Source organism: Zea mays, chromosome 1, assembly GCF_902167145.1.
Source record: "Zea mays cultivar B73 chromosome 1, Zm-B73-REFERENCE-NAM-5.0, whole genome shotgun sequence".
Lineage (NCBI taxonomy): Eukaryota > Viridiplantae > Streptophyta > Magnoliopsida > Poales > Poaceae > Zea > Zea mays.
In genome coordinates, this window is record NC_050096.1 from 302,398,339 (window position 1) to 302,412,065 (window position 13,727).

Genomic DNA, 13,727 nt, shown 5'->3' on the forward strand with positions numbered 1-13,727 from the left:
GCATCGGAGCTGGCCAGAAGAGGGGGAGAGAAGCACGGTGAAGTGTCTCGTCTCGACTCTCGAGGAGAGAAGCCAAATTTCGTACAAGCACACAAGCGCTGCTCTCGAAATTTTGGTCCCGTTCCGGGCTTGCTGCTAGTGCAAGATCTCGAATCCCGTTCAATCAGACACATGACCGTTAGTTTAAACTAATGGCTCTGCCTGTCAAGTGTCAAACAGCAGTGGTTAGGATCGGCAACTACAACGACTAGTTGTCAGTCCACTCGCTTCGTATTTGTCAGCGTCACGTGATCCAGTGGCTGCCCAGAAGTTCCTCGCTTATTTGTTCTAGGGAGTTGAGAGTTCATCGTTGAATAGCACAAAAGTGCTCAGCTTCAGCAATGGTGCGTGGACAGAGTGAGCTAACAAAAGCAGTTTTCTTGATGGCAACCAATGCAAACAAACAAAGAAAAGAAAAAGATGAAACATGGCATTGAAGGTGTGGAGTATATATGTATCTACTGTCGCAGCGAGCGCTCGTCGTTCACAGCCCGACGGTGTGCAGCACGGCGGGGTTGACGGCGGTGGTGGCGCCGTCGACGACGAGGTTGTGTCCGCTGATGAAGGCGGCCTGGTCGGACGCGAGGAACAGCGCGGCCTCGGCGACGTCCTCGGCGCGCAGCACCTTCCCCTGCAGGACGTTGTGCGGCACCGTCATGGCCTCCAGCTCGCGGGGCCCCACGCCCATGAGCGCGCAGCTGAGGGGCGTGGCGACGCCGCCGGGGGACACGCAGTTGACGCGCACGCCGTGCCGTCCCAGCTCCCCCGCCGCGGCGCGCACCAGGCCCAGCAGCGCGTGCTTGGACGCCGTGTACGACGCCGGGCCGAACCCGCCCTGCAGCGACGCCACGCTCGCCGTGCACACGATGGCGCCGCCGCCGGACGCCATCGCGCGCGCCGCGTGCTTCACGCACGCCGCGGCGCCCCGGAAGTTGACGGCCATCACGCGGTCCAGCTCCGCCAGGTCCATGTCCATCACCGACCCCGTCGGGAGCAGCACGCCGGCGTTGCTCAGCATCACGTCCAGCCGCCCGTGCGCCGCCACCGCGCGCGCCACCGTCGCCTCCACCTGCGCCTCGTCCGTCACGTCGCACCGCGCGTACGCGCACCGGGGCCCCACCGACGCCGCCACCGCCTCCCCCAGCGCGTCCTGCACGTCCGCGATCACCACCGTGGCGCCGCTCGAGGCGAACAGCCGCGCCGCCGCCTCGCCGATCCCGCTCGCGCCGCCCGTCACGATGGCCACCTTCCCGTCCAACCTGCGGTCGCCGACGAACGCAGAAGTGTCAGAGCCGGTTGCTGCCGTGAAACCAAACAAAAATAATGCATGGACACCGCCGGCCAGCAGCACACTCACCTTGGCTTGGACATGGCCGATGCTTGCTAGCTACTAGCTTGGTTAGCGCGTTGCCAGGGATCGATGGACTCGGCGTGAGTTCTGTTCATCATCGTCGTCATCATATATAGTAAATTGGTAGTACTCTATAGTATAAAAAAAACAAAGTTTATTTAAAGAATCGAGAGGACATCATTGAGCGTCGTTACCTTTACTAATAAACTACTAGTTGAATATAGCTGTAAAATAGTAATGAAGCAGAATGATTCATAATAAACTCGTATTGTTCTAGGGTTTTGATAGAGCCGAGACAGACGGAGGAGGAGGCCGGCGACAGCGAGTGACTTGGTGCATGTGGAGGCCATGGGCGGCTGCGCCCTGTGAGGCATACACGGCCATGGCACTCTCTCTCTCTCGGCTCTGGCTGGCATGTCTCCTCTTCACTATTTGAAATGAAACGAAGGAAAAAGAATGCGATCTTTAGTTGCTTGCAGGACTTGGTGCCTTTTTGTACACCCTGGAGGACAGACAGAGATAGCAGGGTGGTGTTGTGTTGATGAGCTATGAGCATGTTCAACGGCGGCTGACTCGGAGCAAGGCCAACAAAGGCAGTTGCAGCTTGCAGCTGGAGGCTGGAGCCCGGCTTCCCTCTAGAAGTCTAGATGGTCAATGCTTGCTCTCATTGGATCTCGTGCTGTCACGTTGTTAGCTGTGCAGTATCTGTTTTTTTTAAAACTTCATCTGCTGTTGTGTAATCACTGTCTTCAGGTCAAGAGCAGCAGTGATACCAATCAATCCATCCATCAATCAGTGATCTAAAAGTTTTGAGCAAAGTGAGTTGATGCCCAAACCTGTCCTCGCTCTGTTCCTCTCCTTCTCCTTCTCCTTCTCCTTCTCCTTCCTCCTCGCGCTATCTGCTTCTTCTGATCCTAGGCAGTAAGTAGTTAACATGCTGCTGCTTCTCAAGGTCCATCATGCAGATACAGTGCCATGGCTGAATCAGTGGTGGATTTCACAGCTCCATTCATGAACCATGGAACTCGGGGTTCAAGAAATGTAACGCAAATGGTAATGGTAATGGTTTACGCTCGATTACTGGCGGTAACAAATTTGAATAGGCTGGTATCAATTTTTAGTGTGGTATCTGATTACGGTTGGACTAAAACAAACATGATTTAACGTTATCAGTTACCCATTGCGTTACAAATATGTGAACCAAACGGCACCTCGGATCCAAGCAGCTAGCTGCGGCGATTCATTCATCCTGTGAAAAGAAGGTACTGTGTAAGGAAGTCAAAGTTGGGGCTCCAAAGTCAGAAGTCAGAGAGAATCGACTTGTCAGCGTAGGCTGCTAGTACACATGCGACTCATGCATTAGTTTTCTCTACTGGAACGAAGAAAAGCTATGGGGATTCCGTTTTGCTAAGGAGAGAACCCAAGCCAACAACAACGCTGCAGGATTTAGAACCACATGTCTATGGGCATAATCCTTGCTATTTTTCTTAGGATACATTCTTTGTCCACTACTTTCCTTAAGCTGAGTCATGCAAATACACTCCTAGGTCCTAGCTACCTAACGGGTATAGGGTGCCTAATGGACAACCAGGCCTATGTGCGTCTTCATGTGCTAGCTCTTCACTATGATTCATAGGTATAACCTTGCTCTTATGTAGCTAATTCTCATTCCTAAGATTTATCCCGAAACAAGTTACGATGCACCTTGAGATTTGTTTGTCTGTATTTTTCGGGAGAGGATGAAACCAGGGCCTCATTGACATATATGCCTTTAAGACGCACCTTGAGATTCGTTGTTTTTTGTCAATGTCTACTAGCAGCTTAATTTATGACATTTCTCATAGTTGTTACACAATGAGTAGTTAATATATTGAAAGGTCAACGGTGACCTTTTCAATTTTCGCATTTTTTTATACAGACCAAAATGGCATTCGGCTAGGCCTGCTAATGGCAAAAAATCCAATCCACTCCCACCCATACCCAAATCTAATTACTTTGATATCCATCCCACACCCAACCAAAAATACTAGAGGGAAGTTAAACCCAACCCATCCAATAACATTATTGATCCCAAACCAACCCGTAATTGGGTGGAAACCCATGGAAAACCCGTGGGTTTAGCTTATTGTCTCACATCAAGCCAACTGCATACACATTTTAAAAATCACATTTTAAAGCAGTAAATTAATTCAAATGAAAAAGTTTTCAACTACAAATTTGTATAACTCATCATGATGTACATTTTATATTTTGAACATTTCTTCATATGATAAACTAAAAATAAATTTGTTTATAAAACCTATATCTCTCTCATAGTTTATGTAACTACGAGAGATATGTATAGAATTTGTACATATTGTTAAAACTATCATGTGAGATGAACAAATGATCAAACAACCAAAATAAACTTTGTAGATCTTAAAAAGTTATAGAAGTTTGTAGTTGACAACTTTTTCATTTGAAGTCATATTGTCAACGAAAACTATGCCTGAATTTAAAAAATTTAAAATTTGAATTTTGAAAACAACCTCCAAAGAAAAAACCACCAACATGAAAGTTGTAGGTATTGAAGAGTTATGAAACTTTGTAGTTGACAATGTTTTGGTTTGAAATCATCTTGCCATGCAAAACTATATTTGAATTTTGAATTTTAAATTTTTCAAACTACCTCGGATGGAAAAACCACCAAAATAAAAGTTGTAGATCTTGAAATGTTATGAAACTTTGTAATTGTCAACTTTTTTATTTGAAATCATCTTATCATTGAAAAATTCATGTGAAGTTTTCAAATTTAAAATTCAAATTTTGTAAACGGTCTCGGATGTAGAAACTATTAAAATAGAATTTGTAGATATCAAAAAATTACGCAACTTTATAGTTAGTCACATTTTTAAATAAAATGGTGCTGATAAATGGTATAGTATAGTGTGCTGTGTGTGACTAAAGAAATCAAAGACTTCTCTAAACCTGAAATAAAATGGAACTGATTAAGGTGGTAGTTTGATTGGTGAATACCCATGGAAACCCATCCCTATACAAATCCATCTATAACCATGGGTATCCACAATTTTGACCCGCAATATAAAATAAACCCACCCAACCCAACCCGTTAATAATTAAAACCCATCACAACCCACCAAAACAAAACCATTTCTTAAACCCACCTAAAATACCCATTTACACCCACCCCATTTGCAGGCCTACATTCGGCTTATTAACCTCAGTAATGAAAATGCCATTTTGCTTGTGAATTAACATGTGTGAGCAACTTCGGTAGTGGCATATTGCTAGCAAGACCTTTGGAGGAGCAGTAAACTGTTTATTTATTTATTTTCTCTCGAAAGCATAGGAGAACTCTGCATCATTAAATTAAGAAGAAAGATAGAAACCCTAGGGCCAGTACAACAGTCGGACTCCTTATAGCGGCCAGACACACATGCAAACACAAATTCATCCATGAGAAAAACTACAAAAAACTACTACCAACAGCAAACAAAGGACTAGCTAGAGCACTTGCAGACCAGGGATGAGGGCAGTCAAAAGGCACAGTTTCCTTGCTCCAGACATCTCCTGCATCTTGTATGGTTTAGTGAAAGTTTTAGCTCTAGTATACTTGATTTGACCTCACATTTTTGTGCTTTAATAAGTAATATGATGATATGTGCCTGCTTACAATAAAGGGTTATTTAGATTTTTGCCATTACAATTCTGCCTATTTGGAGAAACGCCATTACTATTCGCCTAATGTGAACAATGCCACTAAAACTCTTTGGAAAGCAGCCTGGTGCCATTACCTACGGTGCCTGTGTATTTGCTGTATGGACCAAAGTCACTTGTTTTTTGATTGCTACATGGTATCGAAAAGAAGGTGGGTTATGTTTTACTTGCATCATTAGCTAGCTACTATGCTTTATGTTGCATGGAAACTCTTTGATCTGCGCAGGAGCACTGTGCCCTTGAATAGCCAGCCCATGCATCTAATAGCACTAACTGTTAACGAGAGCAGCTAGTGAATTTTTTTTTTTTTGCTTGCCATTCTGTATAATCTTTAGTACTTTGGATATGTAGTCAGTAGACCTAGATCTCCGTAGGAAAAGTTTTTGTTTCTTTAATCCGAGAGGTGGCAAATGGAATGGCCTACAGATTCACCCAGAGGTGTAAGAACTCTGGCTCTGCTTTGTTTGAAGACAGAAGTATGTCTTCTCCCGAACATGAAAGCAGGCAGAGAAACTCGTGTGTGCCTCTGATCTTTGAATTTCTCTTCTCCCAGGGAACGAGACGCTCTGTTGTGCTGAAATGTCATGATCATTGGCATCAGTAGCGGCATAATAACTGACTGACGACCAGCACACATGGAAAAGTAGGTTGATTTTTTCCCTTTTTCTTTTGCAGCGTCATTGTCCTGAAGACGCCGGCGTCGATCAATTGCCTGGAAACAGCCCACAGCAAATTTATAAGGTCAGAAATGGGTGGTTCGGCGTTGCTGTCTGGGATTACAGTAATAGTAATAGTATTAGTATGATGATGATGTTATAAACAGCCTACAGCAGCAACACCATCACAACCCAGACATTGCGCATCTTAGACGGAATGCAGCAGCGCCTACAGCGATACAGGTGGGTTAGTTAGTCCTCCTACAGAGGAGTTCAAAAGGAATTAAACCTATTTTTGTTTTGTTTTGTTTCACCTAGTAAATAAATAGATAGAGATAATGAAAAGAAAAAGGAGTGGCGCTGGGTTGCATGTAGTGTCATCGATTTATTAGGCCTGCATAGGAATTCAAAAGCGAATCATACTTTGTCTTTGACCTAATAATAGTGAATAGATAAAATAATGAGAGAATAAAAAAGAAAAGACGCGTGGCTCTGATTTGCATGTATAACTACCTGATCAGACTCACGTCTTTATGAATTTCAGGACACATCTGTCAAAATTTACACTCACGTGGCTTGTGCACGCTACATTATAATAATTAAAGTATATACAGCCCAAATCATCATATGTATCAATATATGATATATCTATAGAACTGTTAAGAAGAAGAAAAAAAACGTTCAGCTTTATCCTTCTTGATAAACTGTTGTCTTTAGAACTGTTATATATCTATAGAACTGTTATCCTTCATTCACTGAAGCGGGTGAAAGCCTGCAATGAAAATTCAGAACTAGCTAGGTAGCACAAGTAGTTCTCTTCTTGGCGCCACCGCCGCCGTGGCTGACGTCGACGATTCCTTCGTTGCCGGCGAGCATGAGGTACTTGTCCTTCCTCGTGAGCCCCGTGCACGTGTACCCGAGCGCCTCCGCGATGCGCCGCTGCAGCTCGTTCGCCACGGCGCGCGCCGCCTCCGGGCCGCCGCACTCGACGTCGACGGTGTCCAAGAAGTGCACGATGTACGCCGGCGTGGGGTTCATGAGCAGGAACAGTGGGTCCAGCGCCTTCCACCCGGCCGCCGTGGTGCCGTGGAACATGCCGACCGACGAGTGCAGCGCCACGGGCGCCACGTCGTGCCCGAGCTCGGCGAACAGCGGGCTGAACCGCAGCAGGTACGGCTCGCGGCAGGTGGTGCCCTCGGGGCAGACGACCAGACCGCCGCACGACCGCAGCCTCGCGTGCATGGCGGCGCGGTCCGCCGCGCGGTCCCGGGTGAGGCGGAACGTGGGGATCGGCGACAGGGCCTCCGAGAGGCGGCTGATGCTGTACGTGGCGGCCGCGAGGTCCTTGCGCCCCGCGGCCGCGGCCACGTAGAGCGGGTCCAGCAGGGACCGGTGGTTGCAGGCGAAGAGGCTCTTGGACGCCGAGGCGGGGTTGGCGATGACGCGGCTGTGCATGCCGAGGGCGGCGAGCAGGGGCACGGAGAGCGAGAACGGGAGGGCCAGGAAGGTGGCGACGCGGGCCACGGCGAGCGCCACGCCCAGCGGCACCCACATGAACATGGCCAGCGTCGCGCCGGGCGTCGGCCGGAAGGCGATCCGGCCGTCGTGGAAGATGAGCGGCCGAGGGTAGCGCCGCCGCGGGAGCGCGTGCCATCGCCGCCGCGCCGACTCGGTCGGCGCGTATACCTCCTGCATGCACCCGCCATGTTTAGCCACCACCACACCACAGTTACAGCACCTCACATAGGAATAATCGAGCCTAAGGTTTCAAATCAACCACATCTCATAAGGAGCAATTGGTGCCGAAATAACGGCTTCGAAAGTGACAAACCCAACCTACATTTACATATCTGTATACCAGTCTGTTGTTACGTTGCTATTTTCATGTGTCAAATCGACATAATTTGATTTCATGCATGTTAATCATTCCTAACGAATAAAATAAATATTTTGACTCTTGAGTCTTGAGAAGGTGACTGCAGTAGGTAGTCACCACGGAGTTTCTGGGCCAGGACACTACACGACACCACTGTCTCTGCAAGCTGCCTGCGACGTACGTACAATACGAACCTTGCAATGATTTTGGAAGAGCTGGTCGAACGAGGAGCCGAGTCCAGCAACGCCGAAGACGCCACAGCCACCACCTTTTTTGTCTCCGGCGATCACCTTGTCCACGTCCAGCCGACGCAGCACCTCGCTCTCGTCCTCCATGACGCCCAGGTAGTACCCTCCGAACTCCCTCACCTCGGGCGCCACGACGGCGTCGACGCCGAGGTACTCGGCCAGGAACGGCTGCACCATGGCCCTCGGCATGGCGCTGACGCAGACGCACCGGCGGCGGGGCGGCGCCACGGCCGCGTCGAACACCTCGGCGCTCACGTCCTCCAGCAGCAGCCGGGGCAGCGAGGCCCTGCCCGCCCGGAACGCGGCGGCGTCCTTGCGGAGCCCGAGGAAGGTGACCACGGCCATGGCCCTGACCGCGGTGTCGTGGCCGAGCAGGCGCAGGGCGGGGTAGAGCAGCAGGAGCAGCAGCGCCCTGGCGAGCCCGCCGCCCTCCAGGGCCACCAGCATGAAGTACGGGAAGGCGGAGGAGGACCGGAGCAGGCCGCCCTCCACCTTGCACACGGCGACGCCGCCGCCGCCGCCCGACGGCGACGGCAGCGCGTCCGACCACGTCGTCGGCCTCGCCGGCGCAGGCGGCTGCGCGCGGGTGACGACGACGAGGGCCTTGAGCCTCCTCACCAGGGCCTTGTTCAGCTGGGACAGCGACTTGGCGAAGGCCTTGGACATGGCTACTGCAGGGACTACCGGACTAGGTGGCTCGTAGCTCGATCGGTGGCTGCAGGTTTGGCAGGCGTTGTGCTGTGAGCCTGTGACTATGCGATACAGGCAGGAGAGGATCGGGAGAGCTAGACGGCAATGGCATCTGCATATGTGTACTCTATATACACACACATCCGTGGCCAGTATTTGTCTTTCGATGAAATAAATGCAAGCTTTGAAGAAACGCGAACCAAACCAAAGACGTACTACGTGCAGCCTACAACGAGTGTGTCGAGGAGCTTCCGTAGATGGGTGATGCCGCAAAAGAAATTTATTAATATGTGAGCTTCTTTGGATATCAAAATAAATAATTTAGTAGAGTTGGTAGATTAGATTATTAGACGCTCCAAAAATTCGTGAAGCTAGAGTTTTAAACCTTTATAAGATATTTAGATATATCATTTTACATAGACCTTAGTTGTTAGTTGTTCGCTTCATATTTACACCCCCTCAACTAACAAAAAACATATATTTTTATATTTGATTAAAAAAAGTAAAAACTATAGTAATGTACGAATATCTGACTAATTATAAATTAGCCTTCAGATAGCCAATGTGACTAATCTAGTTATTGGTTATAATTAATTATAAAATTAGCTCTCTTTAAGCCTTCGGATAGCCAATGTGACTAATCTAGTTATTGGTTAGAACTGATTATAAATTTAGCTCCTTTTCAGCCTTCGGATTGCCAATGGGACCCCTATCGTCAGCTAGCCAGTACTCCTCCGTTCCAATGTATAAAACGTAATTGTTTTTGTTTAAAGACCAATAAAAATATTTAATTCTGTTTATTAACACTAGTACTACTATATCGATATATATAAAGCATATCTTATATTATGTGACTAGAATAAAAAATAATATCTTATGTATTACTTCTTATGTTCTTTTTTATTTGTCGTTGTTTAGTTTATAAATAAACTAACGGACGATAAATATTTGAGAACGGAGGTGATTACTGACATAGTCATATGGACATCTATAGAGCTAATTGGGCCTACTTCATAAATGAACAACCTTGCCACGCTAGACCTATTACGAGTTTGTGGCTGATAGTCATATCGGCCATTCAATATCGGATTTAATTTATGGGCTCACGAATAGCTGATTTGTCCTAAAAAAATAGATTTCTTTCTCATACGTTGTTCCCTCTCTCCCCTCGTCTTTATCGTCTTTTGATATGGTAATTTAATTCACAAACCCGAAACGATGGATACCCGATCTGACAAGTGCGGACACGGTGAAGATTTTAAACTGTGGGTGCAACTCTCCATAAATTATTTGTACTTTTACCTTGTCATTGAACAATGTCTGTGATATAGTCTGACGTTGTCTAGGTAATGGGTTTGATGGTCGCATCCAACATCTTTCCCTAAACCAGATTCGGCACACTTTGGTGAATTGTACGGGTCCGACAACCACTGCTTTTGTAAGAATAGTACTAGGATATGGTTCGACGTCCTGCAACATGTTTTGTTCTTTGTTTCTTTGATCTTTGCATCTTGCTAAAATGCATCTCGTGTTTCGGACTCTTACATATTATCGTAAATCTACAATGCATTTTCTAATATCTTTTTTGAGATGTTGATCATCTAGATCAGCAATTCACATTCATCCAAGTTTACATTATATTCTTTGCACTATAACTAAAGACACTAGCCAACTAATAAGTAATATATTTTGTTATTTGTTTCTTTATAATCTTTGTATTCGGCTAGATTGCATCTGACATCTTGGACTCTTACATATTGCTGTAAATCTTCAATGAGTTTTCTAATATCTTTCTTGAGATATTGACCATCTTGATGAGCAATTTGCCTTCGTCCATGTTTACATTGTTTTATTTAAACTATAACCAAAGACACTAGCCAACTAATAAGTATCTTTTGTAAATTGTTTCTTTATGATCTTTGCATCCGGCTAGATTGCATATCGTGTCTTGAACTCTTATATATTGTTGTAATTATTCAATGAGTTTTCTAATATCTTCTTGAAATGTTGATAATCCTAATCAGCAATTTGCCTTCGTCCTACTTTACATTGTATTCTTTGAACTATAACCAAAGACAATAGCAAATAATATTAGTTTAAATGGTTATGTTGATCATAAAAACCAAAATTCTATAATGAAACATACCTCAATTTATTTTAAGATCTACTAACCATGTTTCGGAAAATAAACACACTTTTTGAATGCGAACTCAAATCCCACCTGCCCACCGCACATGTTTTATGCTCTATGTAGAAACACACAAAAAAACACACGTAATTAATATGAAGCAACACATCCCACAATACAAATATGGTCTTGTTCGGTTCCTATCCTATAGGTATTGGATAGGATTATAAGAAATTAATCAAGAAAGATTTTAACTTGTTAGAGATTTGAACCATTCAATCCCTCCCATTCCACATGGATTGTGGTCAAAATGAAACAGACCCTAATATGGTTGATAGTAAAGAAAGAAAAACTCACGCTGTATCCAAACCATGTAGTGCCATTTTGGTACATCACATTCACATGATACAACGTGCATGCAACCAAATAAACAATACAAGCAAATAAAAGTTCAACTAAAAAACAAAAGACCGTCCTGATAGCGATCTTAGACAAGCTAGCCCATCGTTGTCGATTGTCTTCAGCTCTAGATTAGATTCCGGTATAATCAGTATTATTAGATAGATCTTTGAATCTATTTTTATAACAATCTTATTTAGAGATATAAACGTTATTAAAAGTTTCTGAAATTTTGGTTCTGATAAAATTTGATCTAATAAATGTTATATATAATTTGTAATTAATTAATTATAAATCTCTTTATTGTAAATTATAAGTTATTTTGATTTAATGGAGCATATTTAAGAACTACACCACGAGAATTAGATTTTATTTTGTGAGTTATGTAATTTTTTTAAGTAACGTTAGTTTTATTTTTTTATGTATTATGTAATTTTTATTTAAATTTACCTATATAATTTGTAATTTTAAGTAACGTGTTTTTATTTTTCTTATGAACTAACTAATTTTTATTTGCTTATTTAAGTGTTTGATGATTTTTTTATTTCAATAAAATGTTGTATTTCATTTGGAAAAATGTAAAAAAAAAGGTCGATGTGGCACTGAGATTGTTGTAGCTAACAGTAAAACCTATGCACTTGAGTACTATGGTAGATAAAAGGTGATGTTGTTAAATATAGACGGATCAATAACAACATTGCGATAGATACAACCCGCCCGGCTTAAACCACAGCCTCAGGCTATTTCTAGTGCTAATAGATTATATCTACCACATAAGCCATCATCCGGCCTGTATCTACTCAACGTCATGTCAGCTTTTTTACACTCTTATTTAAAATGAAACACAACATTTGTCAAAATTAGAACTCATATGAGCATATAACTAACTACTAAGCAAACAATAATTCATAAAAATAAATAGAAAGTACATAGTTTATAAAACCATAAATAAAATCAACATAATTTATAAAACATAAAAAATATGTAATATCTGAAACTAAAAGTTACAAGATTCATAATTACTTTTTAGAATTTCTATTTTTCTATTTTAATTTTTTTAGGCATTGAAATGACGTGGACACACATGGCAACCAAGCTCAAGGTTTTGGGATACGACTCTACTAGTGTGGTAGCCCGTAGTTTGGATGGTCCAAAGCAATTATGCTTGCAATGGTCAACGGAGTTGTAGACTTGTAGCTAGAGATGGCAATGTGTAAAAACCCGCTGGGTATTACTTACCCAAACCCATACCCGCGAAAAAAAATATGCCCGCTAAAAAACCCATACCCATGACGGGTATAAAATTTGCCCAAACCCATACCCATGCGGGTTTCGGGTACCCAACGGGTTTCCCATACCCACTAACATCAACATAAAAAATAATTCATCATGTAAATGACAATCAATATATTAATAAGCTAGCATAAAAGGAACAAGTGATAACTAATTTTAGCTTAAAATTTGTTACATGAAGTTTATTTTAATTAGAACATATTCAATTAATAATATTATAAGACATATTTATAAGGAATATTGATTTTAAGGCGGGTTTTAAAAACCCATGGGTTTGCGGGTATGGGTAGTGGAAGAACAAATCCATGTCCACGTACTCATTGGGTTTCCATTTGAACCCATTAACAAACCCATGGGTATAGAAATTGATCCAAACCCATACCCTAATAGAGCAAAAACTCATCGGGTTTCGGGTAGCGGGTACCTATTGTCATCTCTACTTGTAGCACCTCGGAAAAGATGACGGACTTGATGGCCACCAAATGTAAACGCGCGGATCCAGGCATCCAGCGGCGCAGGTCCAGTGTCCATCGCACATGCAGGCATGCAGCCATGCGTGTCAACAAAATCGCCATCATGTCAATAATACATAGTGGAAGAAAAATTTGGATGAAAGATCAACTTCTAACAAAGAGTTTTATAGTATACATTTTTAGATATTTTTAGTTTACGATTCACAGAAAGTTGATAATAGAGTTCTATCTAGATGATGTAACTTATTTCTTCTCTTTTCTTAAAAATACTAGACGGACGGAAACATACGGAAAAACTTATATCTTATTTCTGTATCCGAATTTTATCACCAGAATAATATTGATGGCTAACATAGCAACAACGTTAAACAAATAGATACGAAGCGTCAACACTCTATTGTTTAATTTGTATTTGTTGATGTCATATTTTAAAAGAAATTGATGTCAAAGTTTCACTTTAAAGATTTTTTTTTTTAAAAAAATATGCCTTGTTTTTTGGAATAAAGGGAGTATATGTTATGGACGTGGAGATGAGTTAGTTGGATAGACTTTACAAAGTTTAAAATGATATATTATATAGCGGTATAGATTATCATATCATCAAAAACGCCTACATGACAGACTATTAAATGCAAATAAAACTTATGTGTAATTCTCACTGAGACCGAATTTTATAGGACAATGCATGGATCGATTACCAACTCAAGATGAGTGACAGGATTACTTAAATATCTAAGAAAAGAAAATTATACTTCGAGGGTGATAGTTTTATCTACGTATCGTTATATTTTACGTTACTGGAAACAACTCCACGAAATGGCCGGTGAACCAACGAAAAACGAGAATAGCAAGAAAGA

General features: G+C 43.3%; 2 protein-coding genes across 2 annotated transcripts; both read right to left on the reverse strand.

The window, feature by feature from the left end:
* Nucleotides 1-346: 346 nt before the first annotated feature.
* Nucleotides 347-2,189, reverse strand: LOC103644286 (short-chain dehydrogenase reductase 3b). The gene is made up of 3 exons (XM_008667490.3): nt 1,585-2,189; nt 1,397-1,477; nt 347-1,298 (listed from the first exon to the last, which is right to left on the reverse strand). The coding sequence occupies exons 2-3, from the start codon at nt 1,408-1,410 to the stop codon at nt 524-526; spliced, it is 789 nt and encodes a 262-aa protein (XP_008665712.1). The 5' UTR covers nt 1,411-1,477; nt 1,585-2,189; the 3' UTR covers nt 347-523.
* A 4,304-nt stretch (nt 2,190-6,493) lies between these two features.
* Nucleotides 6,494-8,676, reverse strand: LOC100281851 (glycerol-3-phosphate acyltransferase 1). Its single transcript, NM_001154771.3, has 2 exons — nt 7,834-8,676; nt 6,494-7,452 (listed from the first exon to the last, which is right to left on the reverse strand). The coding sequence occupies exons 1-2, from the start codon at nt 8,551-8,553 to the stop codon at nt 6,559-6,561; spliced, it is 1,614 nt and encodes a 537-aa protein (NP_001148243.2). The 5' UTR covers nt 8,554-8,676; the 3' UTR covers nt 6,494-6,558.
* Nucleotides 8,677-13,727: the final 5,051 nt, after the last annotated feature.

Coding starts and splice junctions, on each gene's coding strand:
- LOC100281851 (NM_001154771.3), bottom strand. CDS start 8,553: ATGTCCAAGGCCTTCGCCAAGTCGCTGTCCCAGCTGAACAAGGCCCTG. Junction 7,453..7,833: donor TCTTCCAAAATCATTGCAAG/GTTCGTATTGTA, acceptor GGGTGCATGCAG/GAGGTATACGCGCCGACCGA.